The sequence below is a fragment of the Macrobrachium nipponense genome, chromosome 23 (genome assembly GCF_015104395.2).
Source record: "Macrobrachium nipponense isolate FS-2020 chromosome 23, ASM1510439v2, whole genome shotgun sequence".
In the NCBI taxonomy this organism is placed as follows: Eukaryota; Metazoa; Arthropoda; class Malacostraca; order Decapoda; family Palaemonidae; genus Macrobrachium; species Macrobrachium nipponense.
In genome coordinates this window covers 20131694-20155063 of record NC_061090.1, presented here as the reverse complement: position 1 = coordinate 20155063, position 23370 = coordinate 20131694, and the positions used below count along the sequence as shown (strand labels likewise).

The 23370-nt window shown below is 37.8% G+C and overlaps 1 protein-coding gene across 3 annotated transcripts in view; it reads left to right on the top strand.

Moving 5' to 3' along the window:
* LOC135199269 (segmentation protein Runt-like) overlaps positions 1 to 23370 on the top strand; it is a 58323-nt gene that overhangs the window by 28915 nt on the left and 6038 nt on the right. For 2 of the 3 annotated variants that reach the window (XM_064227163.1, XM_064227162.1), the window contains exon 2: positions 18530 to 18658. In XM_064227163.1, the coding sequence (XP_064083233.1) occupies positions 18530 to 18658 (129 nt within the window). The remainder of the gene's footprint in view (positions 1 to 18529; positions 18659 to 23370) is intronic. The other variant, XM_064227164.1, reaches the window with a different exon arrangement.

Here is a 23370-nt window from a genome sequence, read left to right as displayed (position 1 = left end):
GGGATGGTTGTTGCAGGTAATAGTCGTTGCCAATTTTATTAGTCTTATGTTCATTAGTGATTTATACTTTTATTATTGTTATTTTCATCTATTTTTAATAGGAGGGTGTACGGCAGATTAGTGGAGTGTGTTTCCTGATGTGGAAAATGAAGACGATCTCTTATTATTATTATTATTATTATTATTATTATTATTATTATTATTATTATTATTATTATTATTATTATTGTCCGTTGCTGCTGTTTGATACCGTACCATGTATATTTCACACTATTATTATTTTTCATTATTATGTTGATCGCTGTTGTGAATGTTTTTTTAGTTATAACTGTTTGAGTCGGCATACCCTAACAATGATTTGCTCTTCTACTGACCATATTGCTTTTAATGTTGCTTTAAAATTTTGGTGTTTCTTAGGCTTTACTCTTCTAAGGTGAAAAGTACTGATAAAATATTTTCTTCAGCATCTACGCCCTTAATAATAATACTAATAATGATAATAACAATAATAATTTTTTAATAATAATAATAATATGTTTTATTAGAAATTATTGTTTCATCAGCTGCATTAATTTTATAGAGGTTCTTCTCTATTTTCTAATTGTGGTTTTCTCATTGTTGCTTATATTGGTTTAATTACCAACAGGTGTTTTTTTTTTTTACTCCCCGGGTAACTTAGGTACTCCGAATTAAGTTTAAAATCTTCTTAAGTAAGAAATATTCCATTCCTATATGTCGTATTTTTGTATTATTATTATTTATTATTATTTTATTATTAATTATTATTATTATTATTATTATTATTATTATTATTATTATTTATTATTATTATTATTATTATTATTATTATTCTTAATTAATTATTATTATTATTATTATTATTATTATTGTTCCAACGAAATCATAGTTTTGTTTAAAGGACTTTGATACAGATTCCACTTTTAATATTTATTATTATTATTATTATTTTATTATTATTATTATTATTATTATTATTATTATTATTATTATTATTATTATTCCAACAAAATCTTAGTTTTGTTTAAGAACTTATAAAACAGATTCCACGTTTATATTTATTATTATTATTATTATTATTATTTATTATTTTATTATTATTATTATTATTATTATTATTATTATTATTATTATTATTATTAATTATTGCCTTCCGTATTAATAAAAGAAAGAAGCATAAACATATCCATTACGTCGACATCAGTCCCGAAATTAATCAAAACCTTCCCAGCTATTCAGCAGCTCCAAGGATTTAATGTTTTTTTTTCTTTCTTTTTTTTCCTTCAATTCTGAATTGTTTTTATGCGTGACCCTGCCCTGATCTGGCCTCGCATAATCTCTCATGCACCCGTTTCCCCTCCCTACGTTATTTTTCCTCTTTTTATTTAATTTTTTTTAGAATATTTTCCTTTCTTCTTTTTAGTTTTAGGTTTTTTTTTCCCTACCCACTTTTTTCGAACGTCGATCATCATCTGCATTTTGTGGGGGGAAAAATCCTCCCCTGGATGGCCGGTGTGTTTTGTTATCATTCATGGGGGTGGGAGGGGGGCTTCCGTCCCCTTTCCACGGGTATGCTGAGAGAGAGAGAGAGAGAGAGAGAGAGAGAGAGAGAGAGAGAGAGAGAATTTTTAAATCGGATGGCAAATATATTTTTGCAAATATATTTCTACTGAGGGTTTGTTCGTGGGATCATTTGAAATACAAGAGAGAGAGAGAGAGAGAGAGAGAGAGAGAGGGAGAGAGAGAGAGAGAGAGACTGACTTACTTTGTGCTGTCGGAATGAAATATCTTTTTACCAAGGGTTCGTGGGATCATTTGGAATACACGAGAGAGAGAGAGAGAGAGAGCAGTTAGCTCAGTAGAAAAAAGAGAGAAAAGGGTGAATTTCTTGTTTGAACATTGTAGTTGTAATGTATAATTTTGCACAAGTACATGAACAGTTACTTCTAAAATCAGGTTCCTAATGTATTTTTAAAAGGAGTACGTTCAAAAGCTGTTAAAAATATAAAGTCATGAGAGATATGGAAGATTTATAGTCTCCTCGTCTATGAAGCAAAACATCAATAATGTACGTCTAAATGCTGTGAGGCAAAGCGTAATTTAATAAACTACGTCTAAATTCTGTAAAGCAGCGTATACGTTTAATAAACTACGTCTAAATGCTGTTAAGCTGCGTATACTTTTAATAAACTACGTCTAAATGCTGTGAAGCAAAGCATAATTTAATAAACTACGTCTAAATGCTGTGAAGCAAAGCATAATTTAATAAACTCCGTCTAAATGCTGTGAAGCAAAGCATAATTTAATAAACTACGTCTAAATGCTGTGAAGCAAAGCATAATTTAATAAACTGCGTCTAAATGCTGTGAAGCAGCGTATGCTTTTAATAAACAACGTCTAAATGCTGTTAAGCAATGTATACTTTTAGTAAACAACGTCTAAATGCTGTTAAGCAATGTATACTTTTAATAAACAACGTCTAAATGCTGTTAAGCAACGTATACTTTTAATAAACAACGTCTGAATGGTGTTAAGCAGCGTATACTTTTAATAAATTACGTCTAAATGCTGTGAAGCAAAGCATATTTTAATAAACAACGTCTAAATGATACGAGCAAATACACTTGTAATAAACAACGTCTAAATGCGGTTGTTTATTAGTCAAAAAGCGCAGATACAAATGAAAGAGTAGGGCTGAGGGTAATGAGCCATTGCGTATTGTGCACCGAACGAAAAAGGCGAAAAACGAAAAAAAGTCTTTGATTTCGTCAATGGAAAATGTATACACCGATCGTCCTATGGTTGTTCCCAAACTCTCACAGCGACTTTCCATACGAAACAATAAGAAAAGGCCCTAGAATTAGTGTGAACATCCATCGGCGAGTGTATATATAAGCATTCATAAACTGCCGTCCCTTAAAAGAAAGGTTTTACGACGCTTACAATTACGTGGCGTCGTCCCCCTAAAATGCAACCTTTAATTGCGCATATCGCTTCGTTGCTGTTACATTGGCACAACTTGTTGATGCAAATGTCTGTCGTGGGTTGCTCCTCTTCTCCGTTAAGAGAGGGAGAGAGAGAGAAAGAGACAGACAGACAAACAGAGAAAAAGAGAGAGAGAGATCCTCGTAAACTGGATGGCAAACATAATTTTTTTGAAAATTAGAAATTAGAGAGAGAGAGAGAGAGAGAGAGAGAGAGAGAGAGAGAGAGAGAGAGAATGAGAATGTTGGGGAACGGGAGATAGGGTGGGGATGGGGGTTGAATGCATCCCTTTGCCTTTCAGATCAACCCTTCTTTGACCCTAAACATAAAGTGCTTGGTAACCACTTAGAAAATAATTTCCCCATTTATTGACAACTGGTACGGCTGGCGAGCCAGGGAGAGAGAGAGAGAGAGAGAGAGAGAGAGAGAGAGAGAGAGAGAGAGAGAGGAGAAAAAATTTAATAAACGTGGATATATATGGTGTAATGTCTGATATATAAGTTATTATGTGTATACATTTAGATTAATAAACAGGAAGAGCCATGGGGGAAGGAGAGAGAGAGAGAGAGAGAGAGAGAGAGAGTGAGAGAGAGAGAGAGATAACGGGGGGGGGGGGGGGGGGGGGGGGGGGGGGATGCCAGAGGGGAGAGAGGGGGGGGGGGAAGGGTGGCGATGGAGTTGACAGTATAAAAGAAATATAATAAACGGCAATAATACGTTATTGTGTTTATAATTTATACCTAAATTACATTGAAAGAGAGTGAGAGAGAGACTGGTGAAAACTACAATGAGAGAGAGAGAGAGAGAGAGAGAGCGCGAGAGAGAGACGTAAACATAGGTATATTGAAAATAACTTTTCATAAACGTTGACGTTCGTATTATAAACCTTTTATATCATTTATTACATACATTCAGACATAGAAGAAAACAGCCAGGCAATCAAACAAACAGACAGACACACAGACAGATACGGGGACGGAAGTAGGGGTAAGAGGAGGGAGGGGGGAGGGGGAGAATCAGGGTCCTCCGTCACACATTAGCAGAAGGGAAATCAACAGGGGGAGGCGATTGCTCCCTCCCTCCCTCCCTCCCTCTTCCCCTTTTCTCCCTCCATCATCCCCAAATATAAGGGGAATGTGACGGCAGTGCTCTTGATGTTTGTTTGTTTGTGTTTGTTCGTGTGCTGTTTGTGTCTCCTCCCTCCGTTGACGGGGTTTCTAGTGTTTGTGTATTTGTTTGTTTAGGTTTTTTTTTGTTTGTTTTTGTTTTTATTTTTCTTCCACTTCTACTGGAGCACTACTTTCATGAAACTCTCTCTCTCTCTCTCTCTCTCTTCTCTCTCCTCTCTCTCTCTCTCTCTCTCTCTCAGAATGAGAAGTGTTACTCTGGTCGAGCTGAATCGCCTCAGTGTTTTATAGACCGTTCTTGTATGGAACACGTATTCTCATAAAGAAATTCCCCTTATCTGAGTCACAGGGCCAGTGTGAATCAGTCTGTCTGTCTACCCGTTTGTCTGTCTATCTAGACATTTATTTCTCTGTTTATCTGTCAGTCTTCATTTACACTTCATATGTAGTGGAGCAGCCATATATATATATATATATATATATATATATATATATATATATATATATATATATATATATATATAATATATATACATATATATATATATATATATATATATTATATATATAATATATATATATATATCCGTATATACATAGTATATATATATATATATATATATATATATATATATATATATATATATATATATATATTCATCAAGCTTTGGGATTCTCTACTCTCTCAGTTCCTCTTATTCCCATATTTTTCTACTTTCTGCTGGCGAGTCAGTTTCGAGTTACAGCCTTCTTTTTTCCCACTCACTCTTATTCTTTTTTAATCAGGGCTTATCAATTATTAAGTACATTGTCCCATCGCCCTTGCATAAAAGTAGATCAAGGATTGAGTAAAGTCAGGTGTCATTATTATTATTATTATATTATTATTATTATTATTATTATTATTATTATTGAATATCTCCCACTGAAGCGAAAATATGCTTAACGTGAATTCGTTCCATGGCATCGTGAATAGTCATTCTTTTGTTTATTTATTCATTACACAATTATAAATACGCTTGTTTTCTAAACTAGAGTGATGTCTGACTTTAATTATAAAAACCAACGATACTTGGTACTTGCTACCTATTGCAAAGTTTAGCGGAAAGATGCTAGAAGATCTTGGGGCGGTACCTTAAGTGCACGACTAGACTAAATGAGTAAGTCACCCATTTGTTTGAATAATCACTGAAAATGGGTATACCCAGTGAAAACGGGATGAAATAACTTCGGTTGACCACGCCATTTTGTCAAATCTTCTTTCTTGATTTTTCGCTCAGATCCAACAGGAAATCGCCAAGATTACAGTTTTGATAAGTTTCAAATACTGCATTTTTAATGCAATCCAAGTACTTGCAAGTATTCCTTCCAATGCTTCAACCTTACGGGAAATGTAAATAAAAATTATATCCATATTTGTGTAACTTCGTAATTGTCAAATTTTCAGTTTCGTGTTCATCATTATTCTAATGATAAAAATTTTCTTGGCCAATTATACATTACTGCGTAGCTTTTAATCATAGTTGTTATAATTACTCGCAAAATAAGATATTCAGCCCGTATCCTATCATAATCGGTATTTATAATTTACATATTTACTTATTTTTCTCACGATTATCTCCATTTACGTTTACACAATTCTTATATTCATTTATGTGATAAGTCATAAATCGCGTCCATAGCTATTAAATTCAGCATTTATCAGAATTCCTATATTCACTATTTTTTATTCAAGTTTTCCCTTACATTATCCATAGTTGTCATAATTCAATATATTTGACAAGTTATACGTAGTTTCCTTAGTTATTAATCTCCATATTTGTGGCAATATACGAAAAACACGCAAGGCAGACTTCCTTCCTTAATAACGTCTACGATTATTTTAACTCCATTTATCCACTGATATTTTGCAGAGTTATTGCTTCCATAATTATTAAACTCTATCGACGCAAAAGAAGGAACGAATTATTGAGCATTTTCTGGAAAATTATTTTCACTCCATATTAAAAAAAAAAAAAAAAAAAAAAAAAAAAGCTTATGTGTCCGCTTATTATTTTGGGACAGATTATACACCACTTCCATAGTATGAAACTCCATATTTATAATAATTCCACGCAAAATTTGCTAGTCAATCCACTCATTCCACGCAAAATAAGACACGCAAAAAGGCCACGCAAATCCATTAATTCCACGCGAAATAAGTCATGGAAGTCCAGTAATTCCACGCAGAATATCCCACGCAAAGTCACTAATTCCACGCAGAGTAACCCACGCAAATCCATAATTCCACGCAGAATAACCCGTGCAAAGTCAGTCATTCCAGAAAAAAAAAAGCACGCCAATCCACTGATTCCACGAATATTAAGCCACGCATACTCGTTAATTCCACGCAAAATGAACCACGCGTATCCGCTTATATTCAACGCAAAATAGGCCATGCAAATCCGCTGAATCCACGCGAAATAGGACATGCAAACCCGCGAAGCTTGTGGTGAAGGGCGACGCGTATACTTTCATTCCACGCAAAATAAGCCACGCAAATCGGAAGATTCCACGCAAAATAAGCTACGCAAATCCGCCGATTCCACGCAAAACAAGCCACGCAAATCTGCCGATTCCACGCGAAACAAGCCAACGCAAATCGGCCGATTCCACGCAAAATAAGCCACGCAAATCCGCCGATTCCACGCGAAACAAGCCACGCAAATTCGCCGATTCCACGCAAAATAAGCCACGCAAATCCGCCGATTCCACGGGAAACAAGCAACGCAAATCCGCCGATTCCACGCAAAAAAAGCCACGCAAATCGGCCGATTCCACACGAAACAAGCCACGCAAATCGGCCGATTCCAGGCGAAACAAGACACGCAAATATGCCTGTTCCACGCAAAACAAGCCACGCAAATCGGCCGATTCCACGCGAAATAAGCCACGCAAACCCACGAAGCTTGTTGTCGAGGGCAGCGCAAATTACGTGAGTGAAAAAGAGACAAGTGTTTCATCAACAGAGGCAATTACTTTGCGTCCCGAAGTCGCTCTGATAAAAAATGAGGTTTCCCTCGAATCACTCTCCAATGCGGTCGTCCATTCATTACAAAAAAACCGCGAGAGAGAGAGAGAGAGAGAGAGAGAGAGAGAGAGAGAGAGAGAGAGAGAGAGAGAGAGAATATATTATATATATATATATATAGAGAGAGAGAGAGAGAGAGAGAGAGAGAGAGAGAGAGAGAGAGAGAGAATTGTCGAGATGATTGCTTATCCACAGCGACGAGAGAGGGTTATTTTTTTTTCTCTTTAACCGCACATTATTACACCTCAAACAGTACGCTGGTATAGGGTACTTATTGTATGAAGGGTTAAAGTTGATGCAATTCTGTTTTGGAGTTTAATTTCACCATTTCATTGCAAATATGAAAAGCATTTTTATAATGCATTCTAGCGTTTGGGTATGTCATATCAGATATTCGCGCGTAGGTATATGTATATATAAATGCGATTGTGTGTGTGTGGTGTATATATAATATATATACATTAATCTATATATATATATATATATATATATATATATAAATATATATGTGTGTGTGTATGTATATATATATGATATATATATATATTATATATATATATATATATATATATATATATATATATATATATATATATATATATATATATCCCTATATATATAAGCATCCATAATCATGAGACACCTTTCCGAATGAAACGCTCAAACAATTATTAACAACATTATGGTGTGGGAGACGAAGCAAAGAATGTTGTATCCAACGAGACCTGGAACGATGAAGCCATAAAGCTGTAATCACTGGTGAAGCTGCTTCTTCAATGGATTATTATTTTATTTATTTATTAATCGGCGGAAATCGCCCATAATTATGACCATAAAGATATTTTTTCAGGCAAACAAAATCTGCATTAGTCCCTAACCTCCCTCCCTCCCTCCTTTTAATGGATATTAATCATAATGAGCGAGGCACGCTGGATATTTTGGCATTTATTAGCATTTATTAGCGATTTACATTCGATCAATCACTTCCAAGAGGAGCTGAACAGTCCAGGAGTTGGGAAAAAAGTAAGAGAGAGAGAGAGAGAGAAAAAAAAAATATCGACGGAATTATAACTTAACTCGATTGGGTGCAGTTGCCGTATAATGAGTCATATTACAAATGAAATGACAAGTAATGTTTTTAATATTTGTCCCTCTCTTCTCCCAACCCCCCTCCCCCCAACCATTCCGTCTGCCCCTCGACAGGGGAATAGGGAGGGGGCGCGAATAAGGGAGGGGGGTAGGGACAAGCAATTGATAGCGTGGACGGCGAAGCGCTTCAAAGGAATAAAATAGTTTTTGATTACACACATAAATATCTACAGATAAATATGTCTCTTGTGTGTATGATGTACGGAGAGAGAGAGAGAGAGAGAGAAGAGAGATACCCCTGGGCAGAGGTGGGTAGGTAGGTAGGTATGTAAGTGGGGCGAGGTGAACCACTTTGCAGATAGGGGGGGTGGGTTGGCGGGCAAGTTTTGCTCTAGGTTGGTGGGCAGGGAGGGGGGTGGGCGGTGTTCGAAGCGAAGGCTACCAAAGGCTTGGAATAACGGCATAAACCACACCTCTACGCTATTACACGAGACATAACAATTAAAAATGGCAGAGTCGGGTTATTAAAGTAGCTAATAATTAATTTTTTTCCCGTCGGGCGTCACAAATGCATTTGCCAGGGCACAATTCGGCCGCGGGAAAGAAGAATGGGCCTTCGGGCCCCGTTCCCTTGGGGCCATATTGCCGCGGCGGGGCCGACGGGGAAAAAAGAGCTTTATTGCAGTTATCATGATTCGTCAGTTATAGGCTTTTAAGTGGTATGGAAATATGGCACGTAATTACCTCTATTTAAGAGGGGGATTTTCCCGTGCGTTGTCCTCTTTCTGAAATGATTTTACCGTTGATTTCAAATGCGGTTATTCTTGTTTGCAGGTGCGCCCCTGCCAAAGGGTTTGTCGCCCCGGGGAGGAGGAGGAAGGAGGACCAAGGAGGAGGAGAAGATAGTACTAGTGTGTTTGCGCGCCGTCCTCGTTTGTTTACAGATGCTTGCCTAGGAGGAGGAGGAGGAGTAGGAGGAGGAGGAGGAGACGAACGCACAGGCGTTTGCACTTATTCTCCGGTGCGTTCGCTGCCGCGTGGAAAGGCACAATGCTTTCTTCGGGCGCTCGTTAATCCTTCTCGTTACTCAAATTAGGGTCTACTGCGTTAGTCCGTGTCGCGTCAGTGATGATTTTATTGTTGATAAACTGAGGTTTATTTCACCTTAAAGCCGTATATAAATGATCAACGCTGATACAATAGAATTAGCACTACAGATTAGTAAGGTGGTAAAGTAAAATTTTAACAGCGTCGCAAGCAACACTTCACACATTGTTCATTCGTGATATTGGCGAGGATTAGATAAGTCTGAGGATTTACCTGTTTCCCCTTTTTTCGGTTCGACTTTCCTTGACTGATTTGTGAGAACGAGTAACTGGCGTTACATCACCGATGGTCATTGACACCATCGGCTGTGTTTGATTCTTTTCGCGTGAAAATGGCGGGAAGGTCGGTACGCATTTATCTGCATTATGCCCTCGTCAGAAGGCGGCCCCAACAAGTGTGGTGTAGTATTGAAGGTATTAGGGACCCGATGTGGACCGCTAGCCCTACCAAATAACCGAAACCCCGTATTAAGAGACTATTTATTCTTTCTTGTTGGCAACAGCGAGTAGGTCGCGGCCTTTGAGAGAACTAGGTCTAGCAATATCGAGGCGCTGACATTTGCATATTTTTTTATGCTTCCGCCATCGCTTCTCTAATCTTTATCTATGCACGTTTGTACGTTTATTATACAATGAAGAGAATCACAATAGGCTTTTCATCCTCCTGTTATACAGTAACAGCCCTCGGACTGAAGTAGAACATAGGCCTAGAAATATCGAGGCGCTGACCTTAGCAGATTTCCATATGCTTCCGTAAGCGCCTCAGTGGCGTGGTTGGTTTGGTGTTTGCTTCTTACCTCGGTGGTCGCGGGTTCGATTTTGGCCATTCCATTGAGGAGTGAGAGATGTGTATTTCTGATGATAGAAGTTCACTCTCGACGTGGTTCGGAAATCACGTAAAGCCGTTGGTCCGTTGTTGAATAACCACCGGTTCCATGCAACGTAAAAACACCACACAAACAAAACACATGCTTCCGTCAGTGCTTGTCTTTCTCTGTGATTCTTTCTATATTCTACGATAAAGAGAAGCACATTACGCCTTTTATCCTCCTATTAAACAGTAAAGAGGCCTCGAACCCTCGGACAGTGAAAAAATAGGCTTATTATAGACATATCGAGGCGCTGACCTCAGCAGATTTCCATATGCTTCCGCCATTAATGCATATCTGTCTCTATCCTGCATCTATTATTATACAATAAAGAGAAGGGCAATAGCCTTTTCATCCCCCTGTTAAGCAGTAAACAGGCCTCGGGCTGAGAGAGAGAGAGAGAGAGAGAGAGAGAGAGAGAGAGAGAGAGAGAGAGAACATAGGCCTAATAAAAAAAAAAGGCGAGGCAAAGACCTGTGAAACGATTCTCGCCACCACTAAAGTAATTCCGGCCATCGGACTCGGTCGCATGACGGTCGAAAACGGAATCTATGCGAAGGGGACACAAGCCCGATTGTCGCCTGTCCCCCGTCCCTTTGAATAATTAAAAACAATTTGACCGCAGTCAGGTAATCTAGATCCATTTGGTTAGGCAGACCTATATCAGGACGTCTTTATTGGGTGTTTTTCTTTTTTTTTTCCTCCCTCTTCTCATTTTTCTTGATTTTTCCGGTCGCTGTCTTCTTTTTGTTTGTTTTTGTATTTTTTTGTGGCTTTCTTTTTATCGGTTGTTTCTTTTTTCCCCGTCAGCATTCTTGGTATTGATTCTCTCTTTTCTCACAGTTTATTAAATTTTCTTTCATTTAGTTAGTTATTTTTATTTTCATTTTAAGTGTCGATTGCTGTTCTTAAGTTCGCTCACTTGTATTTATTTGTCATATTTATATTCAGCGTTTTCCCGTAACACTTTCTTTCTTTTATTAATTTGTTATGGTTTTTGTTATTTATTCCTTTCGTTTTCTAGTGTTTAAGTTACCTTATTCCTTATTATAATCTACGATATTCTTTCCAATATGGAAAGGAAAATGACTAATTGTATCCATACATCATTTATCGAATTCCTCGTTTCCAGTTTTATTATTATTATTATTATTATTATTATTATTATTATTATTATTATTATTATTATTATTATTATTATTATGTGCATCAGGAATCTAGTATGCTAATAGGCCTCTGTTGGCCTAAGCAGTTGAATATGTAGCCCAGCTGTTAGTCGACTGTTGTGGGCCGCAGCTCTGGTGGGGAGAGAGAGAGAAGAACTGACTAAACACCTCAGATTTGAGCGTCAATACCTCCGTCAAAAAGTTTACCTTTAAAGCGGGAAGTTCTTGATAAGGTATTCTCTCTCTCTCTCTCTCTCTCTCTCTCTCTCTCTCTCTCTCTCTCTCTCTCTCTCTCCCTTCGTTTATCAACCCTTAATAACTTCCGGTCAATCTCTTTTATTCAATTATGGTTTGTTTATCCCAGAAGTCTGTTCGTCTTCATTAGATATTCTACGGAGAGAGAGAGAGAGAGAGAGAGAGAGACCCTGGGTGCGCGCTCATTTTATACTAATGGATCTGTGACTTTTATGTTATATTAATCCATATATATTTATAACACCCGAGTCGTTTTCTCGATTAACGTTCACTTTTGAGACGTTAGCGATGTATAGGTGATTGAACGGAGTGAAGACCTTTTGTTTTTTTAATAAAATAAGCAATAGCTTAGTTCAGATGTGTTTCGTGATTATCGGTCCGTACTTAATTGTAATAGCCACAATGCCCTTTTCTCGAGTTCTTCACACTCTCTGGATTCGCTTTTCCCTACAAAGGCTTAGATCCAAATGCGGGAAATATGAAGTAATTCTGATGTCCAGTAACAGGCAGGATTCTAACCTGCATACAGAGTATATAACAGGTGTCCATAAAGTCCCAGTACCATTGCGAGTATTTATTGCTGAGAATGGTACTGGGACTTTATGGACGCCGTGTAGTATGTATAATTATATATATATCTATTATATAATGATATATATAATATATTATATATATATATTTATATATATATATATAATATATATATATATATTATATCTGTGTGTGTGTGTGCTTAAAAAAACACAGTAGATGCACGTGACTTCATTTAAATAAGCGAATACCACAGGAAAATGATAGGCAGAAATCCAAGCACTTTCGTCTTTACTAAGCCAGTGTCTTAGTAAAGACGAAAGCTCTTGGATTTTTGCCTATCATTTTCTTGTGGTATTCGCTATTATTATATTAATATATATATATATATATATATTTATATATATATATATATATATATATATAGTATGTATGTATGTATGTATGTATGTATGTATGTATGTATGCGTGTGTGTGTGTGTGTGTGTGTGTATGGTAAATTATAAGGCCGTCGGACCAGGAACCTTAAATCCTTTGCGTAACCCGGACATGAAGGATAAATGGATGAAGCCTGTAATCACTTTATTTAAGTCTTTGCTTAAATAGCAACGCGTTTTCTATCACTTTCTCGAGTCCCTAGAGTTTTTCTTGCGTTCACTCTGATTTCTAGGTGCCGAATTGTTCTTATTTTGACATATGATTAAACGATTTAACTGCTGAGTTAAAGTATGAATTAAAAAACCGTCACTATTCACTTAAAGATTCGCATAGTTCTATAAACGTGATGGTTGAAATAGATATAATTCGTTCGGAAAGCTAGATAGTAGTTATGAAATTTGGCTCGCTAAGATTACATCAGCAAAACAAAAGATCGGTAGATGACCGAACGTCTCCCATTGAAGTACGTAGATTTTTAAACGTGCACATTTTTATTTTTGTCTGTTTTTCCTAATGAGGTCAGTTTTCGATTAGTTGAGCTTTTAATTCTAGGTCTTTAGAGCTCATTTGCATTACAATTATAGTAATGTATTAAGAAACAATGACAAACGGACCTGAATTTGGAGCTAGTTTAGACCACATTCGATTTTATTATTATTGTTATTATTATCATTATTATCAACGGAGAGAACAATTAACGTTTATCTTGTCATACCACATCTGTAGTGAACGCACCCTGGTCTGATAATGAAATTTTGTCGAGTGAAGAGATATGTAACATTCTTTTCTTCAAGAAATTATGATTCAAATCTCACTAATTAGCCGAAATATAAAAAATAAATTAATAAATAAATAAGTGATTTAGAACCTTTAAATAACGCGTTATTAACTTGCAGTGTCATTTCAACGCTATAATTGCGCCTCATAGAACAGTCATTTGTTTGATAATAACAAGACTGGTGTGAAGGGGGTTTGGGGTGGGGGGGGGGGGAGGGGGTGGGGGGGGGGGCAGAGGGTCACTCACTGACAAGCAGTCCGAATGGTGACGGGGATGCAGATCCAATTGATGACGCGGGTACCACAGGTGCTTTAATTTGGCCTCACCTGTCGAAGGTATAAGTGTCCCTTAGGATCAATAACTTGTGTTCCCTCTTTCTCCCCTTCTCTCTCTCTCTCTCTCTCTCTCTCTCTCTCTCTCTCTCTCTCTCATATCTTCCCCTTTTCCCCTCTTCCTGGACCCGCAGTCTCTTCCTCAATTACCCTTTTAGTCTATCCTATTTTGCTTCCATATTGTTTGTCTGAATTGTTTGTTCGTTTTCAAGAGGCCGCGTGTGCGAGTTATTTTTATAGTTACAACCAATACTACTCCTACTACTGTTACTCTACTGTTGTTACTACAACTGTTGTTGCTATTTGATTGCGCCTACTCTGGTGACCATTATTATTATTACTATTATTTTATTGAATATAATGGCAGCGCTTACAGAATTTATTTTGTACAGAATTCTCTCAATTCTGTACAAAATAAATTCTGTCATTATATTCAATAAAACATGTTAGAAAGAAGGTCTGTTTCCAGCGTATTATTATTATTATTATTATTATTATTATTATTATTATTATTATTATTATTATTATTTCCCATTTATCGGTTTCCGTTTTTCATCCCCCAGTGTGATCAGGGCTTACCACAATCAATATCTTCCTAAATTTCAGCTCTCTCTCTCTCTCTCTCTCTCTCTCTCTCTCTCTCTCTCTCTCTCTCTCTCCGTTTATTGTTCATCCCCATACTTCGTCTGGTTTTCCTTTACCCAATACCTGTCTCCCTGTGTTTTCAGCCTCAGTTCCTCAGCGTCATTTCCTCCCTCTTCTCCCTCCCCTCCCCCTCCTCCTCCCTATCCCCTCACCTATTCTCTCTTTCCACCTTTCCTCACCCAATATCTTCCTCATTCGCCTCCCCTTCCTGTTCACTTACCCTCCTCATTCCCTCGGTTTCTCTTCCCACGTCTCACCCAATATCTTCCCTCGTTCTAACCCTCCCTCCAGTAATCCCATTCCATCCCCCTACCCCGCCCCCCTCTGTCATCTGTCTCGTCTCTGTCATGTCTTCTCACCTGTCCCATCAGGAGGCGTTGAGCGACAAGGCCCGGCCGCGTTAATTGGCCCCCTTCGTTGACCACACACTGTTAATTATTGACCACAACTACTCCCACGCCACGTGAACTACTATTGGTTAACACCTTTCTTCCCCCCCCCACCCCCCACCCCTATACATTCCCTATCCCTACCAGTGACCATAACCCCCATCCGCTAACCAAGACCCCATCCCATATCTGAGTTCCGCCGACAAGTTCGTGTTATTATTATTTATTATTATTATTATTAATATTATTTATATTATTATTATTATTATTATTATTATTATTATTTTGTTTAAAAAATATCACAATTTATATATAAGAATATATTTCATAAAAATATAAAAACAAAGACTTTCGACACCTGAACGGTGTTCCCTCATCATGTGAGTTATTTTAACTCAACGATAAGAACACCGTTCAGGTTCGAAAAAAAGTCTTTGTTTATATTTTTACATAGAACATTTTTATTATTATATTATTATTAAACAATTTGTTACGGAATTGATTTCTTAACATTATTATTATTATTATTGCTGAGAAATTCACAATCGTCAAAATCAATGTGTAATAGAAATCCTCAATTGTATAGTTAACTATATTATTCTGTAAAATAATTTACATAGTACTATAGTTTACTATTTAATTGTGGATTTTTATTATTATTATTATTATTATTATTATTATTATTATTATTATTATTAATTTCTGCCTGTATTATATCTGCTTTATGTTATTACATCAAGTGTTCTTCCGAGGCCTTCTAAGGAACCTGCAATTACAGAAGCAATTTTCTATCTTTTATCTTATGTTCTTTTCACAAGGGTCCTCGTTGTTGTTTTTATTTTTATTTTTATTATTTTTTTAGGATAAGGTATTTTTATTTGAAGGTGGGAGCTGAGAAGGTTATTGAAAGCTCCAATTTTTTTTTTCAAACTTTTGACTATTTTTTTTAATTTACGGTTAGTCCATTGTGGGCTTTATTTCCTTGCTAACTATATTGGTGCATATGTATATATGTGTGTATGTATGTGTGTGTTATTACTGTTGCTCCTTTTATTGTTGCTGCTTCTTACAGTACTCAAGTCCATCTCTTTGCAGTCTTGATGGGTGAATACGTCTTTATTTTTATTTTGCAGTATATTTTTTTAGATTTTTATTTCATTGTTTACAGTACATACATCCCCTTCCTACTATACCGTAAAAGCTAAGATATCCTCATGGTCTGTCCAAATTTCCTCTTGTCCTCTCCAGCTATTATTGCTCCCATTCCGCGCTGATAAAGTGAAAAGTTTTTTTATGGCCTCCCCGGGTCAAACATTTCATCGTTCTCTCCTCTTGGCCGCTCTTTTGACTTCTTCAGTCGAAATTCGTCTCATTTACCCCCAGAAAATAGGATTTCCTCCCCAGGTAGCATTTATCCTGGTCTCTCCTGTTGACAAGAGCTGACCTTGTAGGCAGGCTGGTTCCATCTTCGGCAACGAAGTTTCTTGTAGATATCCCCAGTAAACTTTCGTCTTGATTTTGACAGCTAACTTGCTCTCTGCTTTCGACAGCAGATATCTCTCAGAGACTCCCTGTAGAGTTTTTCACTGATTTCTACATTATATCCCCAGGAAATGTTGATTCTTCCCGACTTCGACTGGAGCCTTTCTTGTGCATCGTAGTATCCCCCCCAGCAGACGTTTTTCCAAACTTTGTCACACTCGTTCCTCGTGGGTCTGACAGCGTCTCATAGTTTCCCTATCAAAGTTCTCCCTCTAGAGTCTCTTCCTCGACCTTTCCTCTTTCCTCCATAGCCTCCTTGTTGGTCTCCACAGCTAAAATCCGGACTTCCAGAGCAAACCTCCCTACTAGCATCTCCAGCTAACATTTCCTCTCCCGTCCTACCTTAGCTAACATTCCACCCCTCCCTTCCTACCCCATCTAACATTCCCCTCTCGCCTCCCCTTCTACCCTACGCAAGCATCACCCTCCCCATCCCCCTTCACCCTTCCTACCCTAGCAAGCATCCCCCTCCCCCCTCTTGCCCGTCCTACCCAGCTTGACATGGCTCTTGGCTTTCCCCATCAAGCCGTAGCATATACGGCGACCCCCTGACCAATAAGCGGGTGGACCTATCCGGGGAGCCATATAATGACGATTGGCCGATGATTGGGTAGATTGGTTGACCGTGGATGGAGGCTGCAGCAATGAAACGCGTTTTTGCACGGTTGAATCCCAATCACGTCCGCCGCTAGGCATCAATTGGTGGCTTTTTCGGCCGTCCATTGAGGTTCAAAGTGATGGCATTTTTGGGGCCAGACGGGGCGCAGCAATTCATTGATCTCTTTATCTGTGCGATTCCTCTACCCCCCCTCCCTCCCCCCTACCCATACCCCTCCCCCTTCCCTCTTCCAATCAACCCCCTTTCTCCCCTCCTCGCCCCCCCCCAACCACTTCAAAAAAAAATAGGCGCATATGTATTCTCTATATTTTGCAAAATAAAGACATTAGCTCGTCGAGAGGTAATAGGTCCCTCCCGCCATAAATATCTTTTGTGGCTTTGGATTTTATTGGGAATTCGTCCATCAGATTTTTTTCCAATCAACTGTATGTTATTCCCCCTATTGACCAGAACTGGAATATCCCAGTAATTAGTCGTCAGGAATGATGCGTATTCTCTATAAATTGCAAATAAAGACATGTAATGTACAGAGATGAATCGGTTCATATGTTTTATGGGTTAAATTTTTTTTTTAGACGGGACATTATTTGCCTCATTTTTTCATTCCCCACCAGACGACTTTAACGCGTTATTCCGTTTCGGCCGGAATTTGGAGATCTTGATCAGTCGCATTTAGGAATGCTGTTGTTGCTGTTGTTGCTGTTGCTGCTGTTGTTTTTCTTGTTGTTGTTGCAACAGACTCAAAGGCAAAGGGCCTTGGATACCGATCGTTTCTTCTCGTTATAGCGATTTTGTTTTATCTTCCGGGTTTTTTTCTATTCGTATGATTTTTGTTTTTTTGTTTTAGTATTTTTAGATCGTTGCAACGGCGTTGCAATTGTTTTTATTTTTGTTTCATTTTTTTATTTGGTTTCAATTGCTTTTCTTTTTGTTTCAAACTCTTAGTGGCTGCGAATCACTTGGTGTGTTTTTGTTTTTGGTTCTTTCAAGTTCTTTGTGGTGTTGTTTCTATTATTTTGATATTAATTTTATTTCTTTGTAGCATTGGGTATTGTTTTTAATGTTCTTGATGAGTTTTGGTATTATGAATAAGTTTTGCTTCCTCTTTTTTAATATGTATTATTTTTATTTCATATTGTAATGCGGTATTTATTTATGTAATACTTTTTGCAACAGTATTTTTTATATTTGTTTATATTTTTATGGGAATACAAATTTTAAATGAATGCTAGCTCTGTATACAAAGTGTTTACATCTTTTGTAGAGAATCTTAATATTCTCATCTCTCTCCTCTCTCTCTCTCTCTCTCTCTCTCTCTCTCTCTCTCTCTCTCTCTCTATATTATATATATATATATATATATATATATATATATATATATATATATATATATATATATATATATGAATGTATGTATATATTATGTGTATAATGTATATATGAACACATACGTGCTATTTTGACTTTTACCAATTTTGTAAGCAAAACGATATCATATTCCGATTTTTGCCAGAAGTCTTTCCTGCGATTCGAATGTAAACAAAACCTTCTTCTTCTTCCTGTCTTGCAGGCAAGAGCTTCAACTTGTCCATCATCATCAGCACAGCGCCCGTCCAGATGACGACTGTGACCAAGGCGATCAAGGTGACTGTGGATGGTCCCCGCGAACCACGGAACAAGTCACGTGAGTGGATAGTTGGTAGGTGGAAAGAATGAGTGGATAGTGAGAAGGAGTGCCTTAGGGTGGGTGGAAGCTCTCTCTCTTGGTTTGGTGACGTTGGTAATTTGATGGTAGGGGGCGGCGCTGCGAAGGCATTGCCGTCTACTCGGTCAGTCGGTTGAGTTGAGCCGCCAGTAGGGTAGAAGATGGCGATCTCTTCAAGTGGATAGGAAAAGATGTTCTTTTTTAGTAAGTGGATACGGAAAATGCTCTATATGGGGAACCTAGTGGACCAGCTGGCAGTATTTTTGTCCACCAGACCGAACTTACTTCATTGCCAACAGAGGAGTATAGAATTCCATTTGTAAGTAAATAAACCAGTCGTATTTTGGCGTCCACCAGGCCGAACGTACTTCAGTGCCAACAGAGTAGGAAAGAATTCTATTTGTAAATAAATAAACCAGTCGTTTTTGTATGCTGATAGCAGGAGTTGCATTTAAACAGACAGAGGGCATCATTATTTGTGAATGAATAGGAAATGTCGCTTTATAGAAGTGGATAGGTAAGGGCGTTCAGACAAGCCTCACTTATTTCAATGCCATTCTTCTAAAGGGGTAGGGAAAGGCATTTTTCTTATTGATCAGGGCAAATTCTTCCTGATGAAGAAGAGTCTCTCTTACTTCCTGTGCGAGGATGGAGAACCCATCCTTTTTTAATTGGGAAGTGCGTTCCTCCTAAGAGGGTATAGGGAGGGAAGTCTTTTCAAAGTGGAATAGGAAAGTAGGTCTTTCAAAGTGGATTGGAAAAGTGATTCTTCCCAGGTGGCCTGGGGGAGTTGTCCTTCCAGAGCAGACGCTGATAGTTATTTTTTACAAAGTGGATTGGGTATAATCGATCTTACGTAATGGATTGGAGAATTCGATTTTCAAAAGTAGAGGGGAAAAATCATTCTACCAAAGGAAAGGGAAAATAATTCTTTCAAAGTGGATTAGGAAAGTCATTCTTCCAAAGTAGATTGGGGAAGTAGTTCTTCATGGATTGGGAGAGTCATTCTTACAAAGAGAAACTGGAAAATCGTTATTCCAAAGTGAATTTGAAAAGTCATTCTTCCATAGTTGATAAGGGAAATCCGTCCTTCCTAAATTATATCATTTTTATTTGCATCCGGAATATTGATCTTGCAAATTGAACAGAGAAAGATCCTTTCTTTTTTTTCTATCTGAAACCTTCGGTCAAAGGTAAAAAGTTAATTGTTTCTTCCTAACTATATATTGCACAGACTTAACGTGTCTCCGCTGTGGATAGATAGAGTGACCTTGATAGTTGGGTAGGCCCATTGAGTAAGAGGATAGAGAATATGCTTGGGAATGGTTTGGTCTATTGCGTCACATCCTATATTATGTTGTGAGTGGATATTGGAGACCATCTCCCTACCTCTAGGATTCAATCAAGGCCGGGAGGAAGTTTGCTCCTAACTTTTTTTTTTTTTTTTTTTTTGTGGATTTGATTAAAATGTCTCAGTGTCGAACAAAAGATAAGGTCCTTGTAAATTTCGAATTACAACGTCCTTGCCAATTCCGAAGGACAGGATCTCGGTAAAGTTCGAGGGATAGAGTCCTTGCAAATTCTGAAGGATAGGATCTCGGTACAGGTTCGAAGGATAATGCCCTTACAAATTTCGAAGGACAGTGTCCTTGAAAATTTTGAAGGATAATGCCCTTGTATATTTTGAAGGACAGTGTCTTTGCAAATTTCAAAGGACAGGATCTTTATAAAGATCGAAGGATATTATCCTTGCAAAATTGGAAAGTTAGGATCTCTATAAATACGAAGGACGATGCTCTTACAAATTTCGAAGGTTAGGATCTTTGTAAATAATCCTTGCAAATTTCGAAGGATAGGATCTCCGTACAATTTCGAGGGATGGAGTCCTTGCAAATTTCGAAGGATAGGATCTCTGTACAATTTCGAGGGATAGAGTCCTTGCAAATTTCGAAGGGTAGGATCTCCGTACAATTTCGAGGGATAGAGTCCTTGCAAATTTCGAAGGGTAGGATCTCCGTACAATTTCGAGGGATAGAGTCCTTGCAAATTTCGAAGGTTAGGATCTCTGTACAATTTCGAGGGATAGAGTCCCTTGCAAATTAAATTTCGAAGGATAGGATCTCTGTACAATTTTCGAGGACCATGAGTAGAGTCCTGCAAATTCGAAGGTTAGGATCTCCGTACAATTTCGAGGGATAGAGTCCTTGCAAATTTCGAAGGTTAGGATCTCTGTACAATTTCGAGGGATAGAGTCCTTGCAAATTTTCCGTTGCAGTCGAAATCCTATGACAGCTGTCCTCCCACCCACTTTATCCTCCCGTCTGGTATGGGTGCGTTCATGTGTGTGCGTATGATCGCGCGCGTGTGCGTGGGTGTGAGTCCTGCATTACAGTGGTGCGTATTACTTAAGTGACGTTCAAACTTACAATTGAGGTTCTGTTCAGTGAGATTAGAGAAACGACGATGTCTTCTTACACTGAATAACATTTGATTTGCTGTAGTGAAGTTTTTAGTTCTTGGTTGCGTCATTCATCAAGAGTTTCTTTTGTTTTGATTTTATTTGCTTTTAGTTAAACCACTGCTGTTATATGAGTGAAATAATCACTTTCGGTTTGTTTTTATGTTATTTGATTTTTTCTACCGTTAGTATCCAGCTGCAACACTTTCAGAATAATTGAGAGAAATTATGACCGCTTGTTCATTTCATAAGAATCTTTGCAAAAGTGATGAAATAATGTGCTATAAATTTTACAAGGAAAATGATTTGGAAGAAAACCGAATGAAAATTAATAAAACAGATGAAATACTTCTTTTAACTTCAGTTAACAATCCAAACTAGGTGAGAATTTGAAAATGATAAATTAAATGTTAAATATTTATATTACGGTTTTTAGCCAAACGGTGCTTTATATACATACGTAATTGCGGTTTGCTATGTATCGTCCATTCAACGTCCCCCCCGCCCCCCCTAACACACACACGTAGCCTAACCTTTCCAGCTCCTCCATCAACCCCATTACACATCTGGTTGTTGATCAATATCTTTCGAGGCATGTGATAATTGATAATTGGCAGGAACGTAAATGGGCTACAACCAGGTGATTAATGTTTGTGTCCCCCCTTGTAAGTGTACTTTTTTTTCTCTCTGGAGGGTGCTCCTCTCTCTCTCTCTCTCCTCTCTCTCTCTCTCTCTCTCTCTCTCTCTCTCTTTTGATTAGGGCGATCCTTTATAACTCGGGCAGTCCTCTCGCTCTCTCGATGTAGACATACTCCTGTCCTAAGACATATCCATTCTCTCAGTGTATCTGTAGAAACAGACACTCTCAGCTCTCTCTCTCCTCTCTCTCTCTGCTCTTCTATCTCCTCTCTCTCGAGTGGCGTTTACTGTGTATGTATAACAGTAGGGAGATCCCATTTATAAACTCGAGCCTGGAGTTGGTCCTCGTCAGCTCTTCTCGATGTTACGATCACTTACCTCCCTAGTTCCTCAGACATATCCAGTTTCCTATTCAAGTAGACATCTAGTAGAAATCAGACAAACACGTTTTCTCTCTCTCTCTCTTCTACTATCATTCTTTCATCTCTCATCTCTCGTACTCATCTATCTCTCCTGACTCACAAGAGTACATATTCCTGGCCTGACACAAATTCTATTTCTGTGTATCTGTCTTTGACAAAGGATATTCTTGTTATGACAGGCGTCCTTTCTGTATAGCGTTCATTCTATTATTATATTCTCTCTCCTCTCTCTCTCTCTCTCTCTCTCTCTCTCTCTCTCTGTCAGTTCATGGGCCTGTCTTCACACAGATCCCTTCTTGCTGTCTGTATATTTGTTATTCTGCCTTCCCGTATCTCCCTCAAAATACACATTCCTGTCTCAACCACTCTCTCTCTCTCTCTCTCTCTCTCTCTCTCTCTCTCTCTCTCTCTCTCTCTGTCAGTACATGGACCTGTCTTCACACAAATCCTCTCTTGCTATCTATATATCCGCTATTCTATGTCTTCCTGCCTCTCCCTCAAAATACACATCTCTCTCTCTCTCTCTCTCTCTCTCTCTCTCTCTCTCTCTCTCCTATTGTCGCGGAGCAGGCGGGCAGCGTTCCGCGCGATATTTACACAACCATTGATCTTAGATAAACGCTTTTGTACCAAGTCCATTATTGTGAAAGGTTATTAGAATGGACGTTTTTGGCCGAGTCCGTTATTCCTGAAAAGCTTATTAGAATTATTAGCACTGTTATTGTTATGACAATGACCCTTCGGAATGTCGCAATAACAAATATTTGTTATACATTTTCATCAATTCGCTGGAAGGGCCTTTTCATTGAGTTGGGCCGCCCAACTCCTTTGCTTTGTAGAATTATTCATTTATTGCCTTTATTTTTTTTCCATTCATTATTCACGTTAATGGGATTACTTCTATAGTCTCCTTAGTTTTTCATTTTCATCATTGTGTATTCAATTCAAATGTAGTTGTTTTTCATTGTTGCTTTATTTTTAAGTCCTTGTTAATTATCAGATAATAGCTTCAATTGTTGTTTGAATTCAAGTAAATTTAGGATTTTTGATTGGTTAAACCTATATGTCTCTTATATTTTACCTTATCTTCTTTACAAATTTCATTACTTTTTTTTTAGTTTTTCTTACCTGATAAAAATAATGAGGTCAAGAAATTACTTATTTTTGGTATCTTACTAATCAATTTT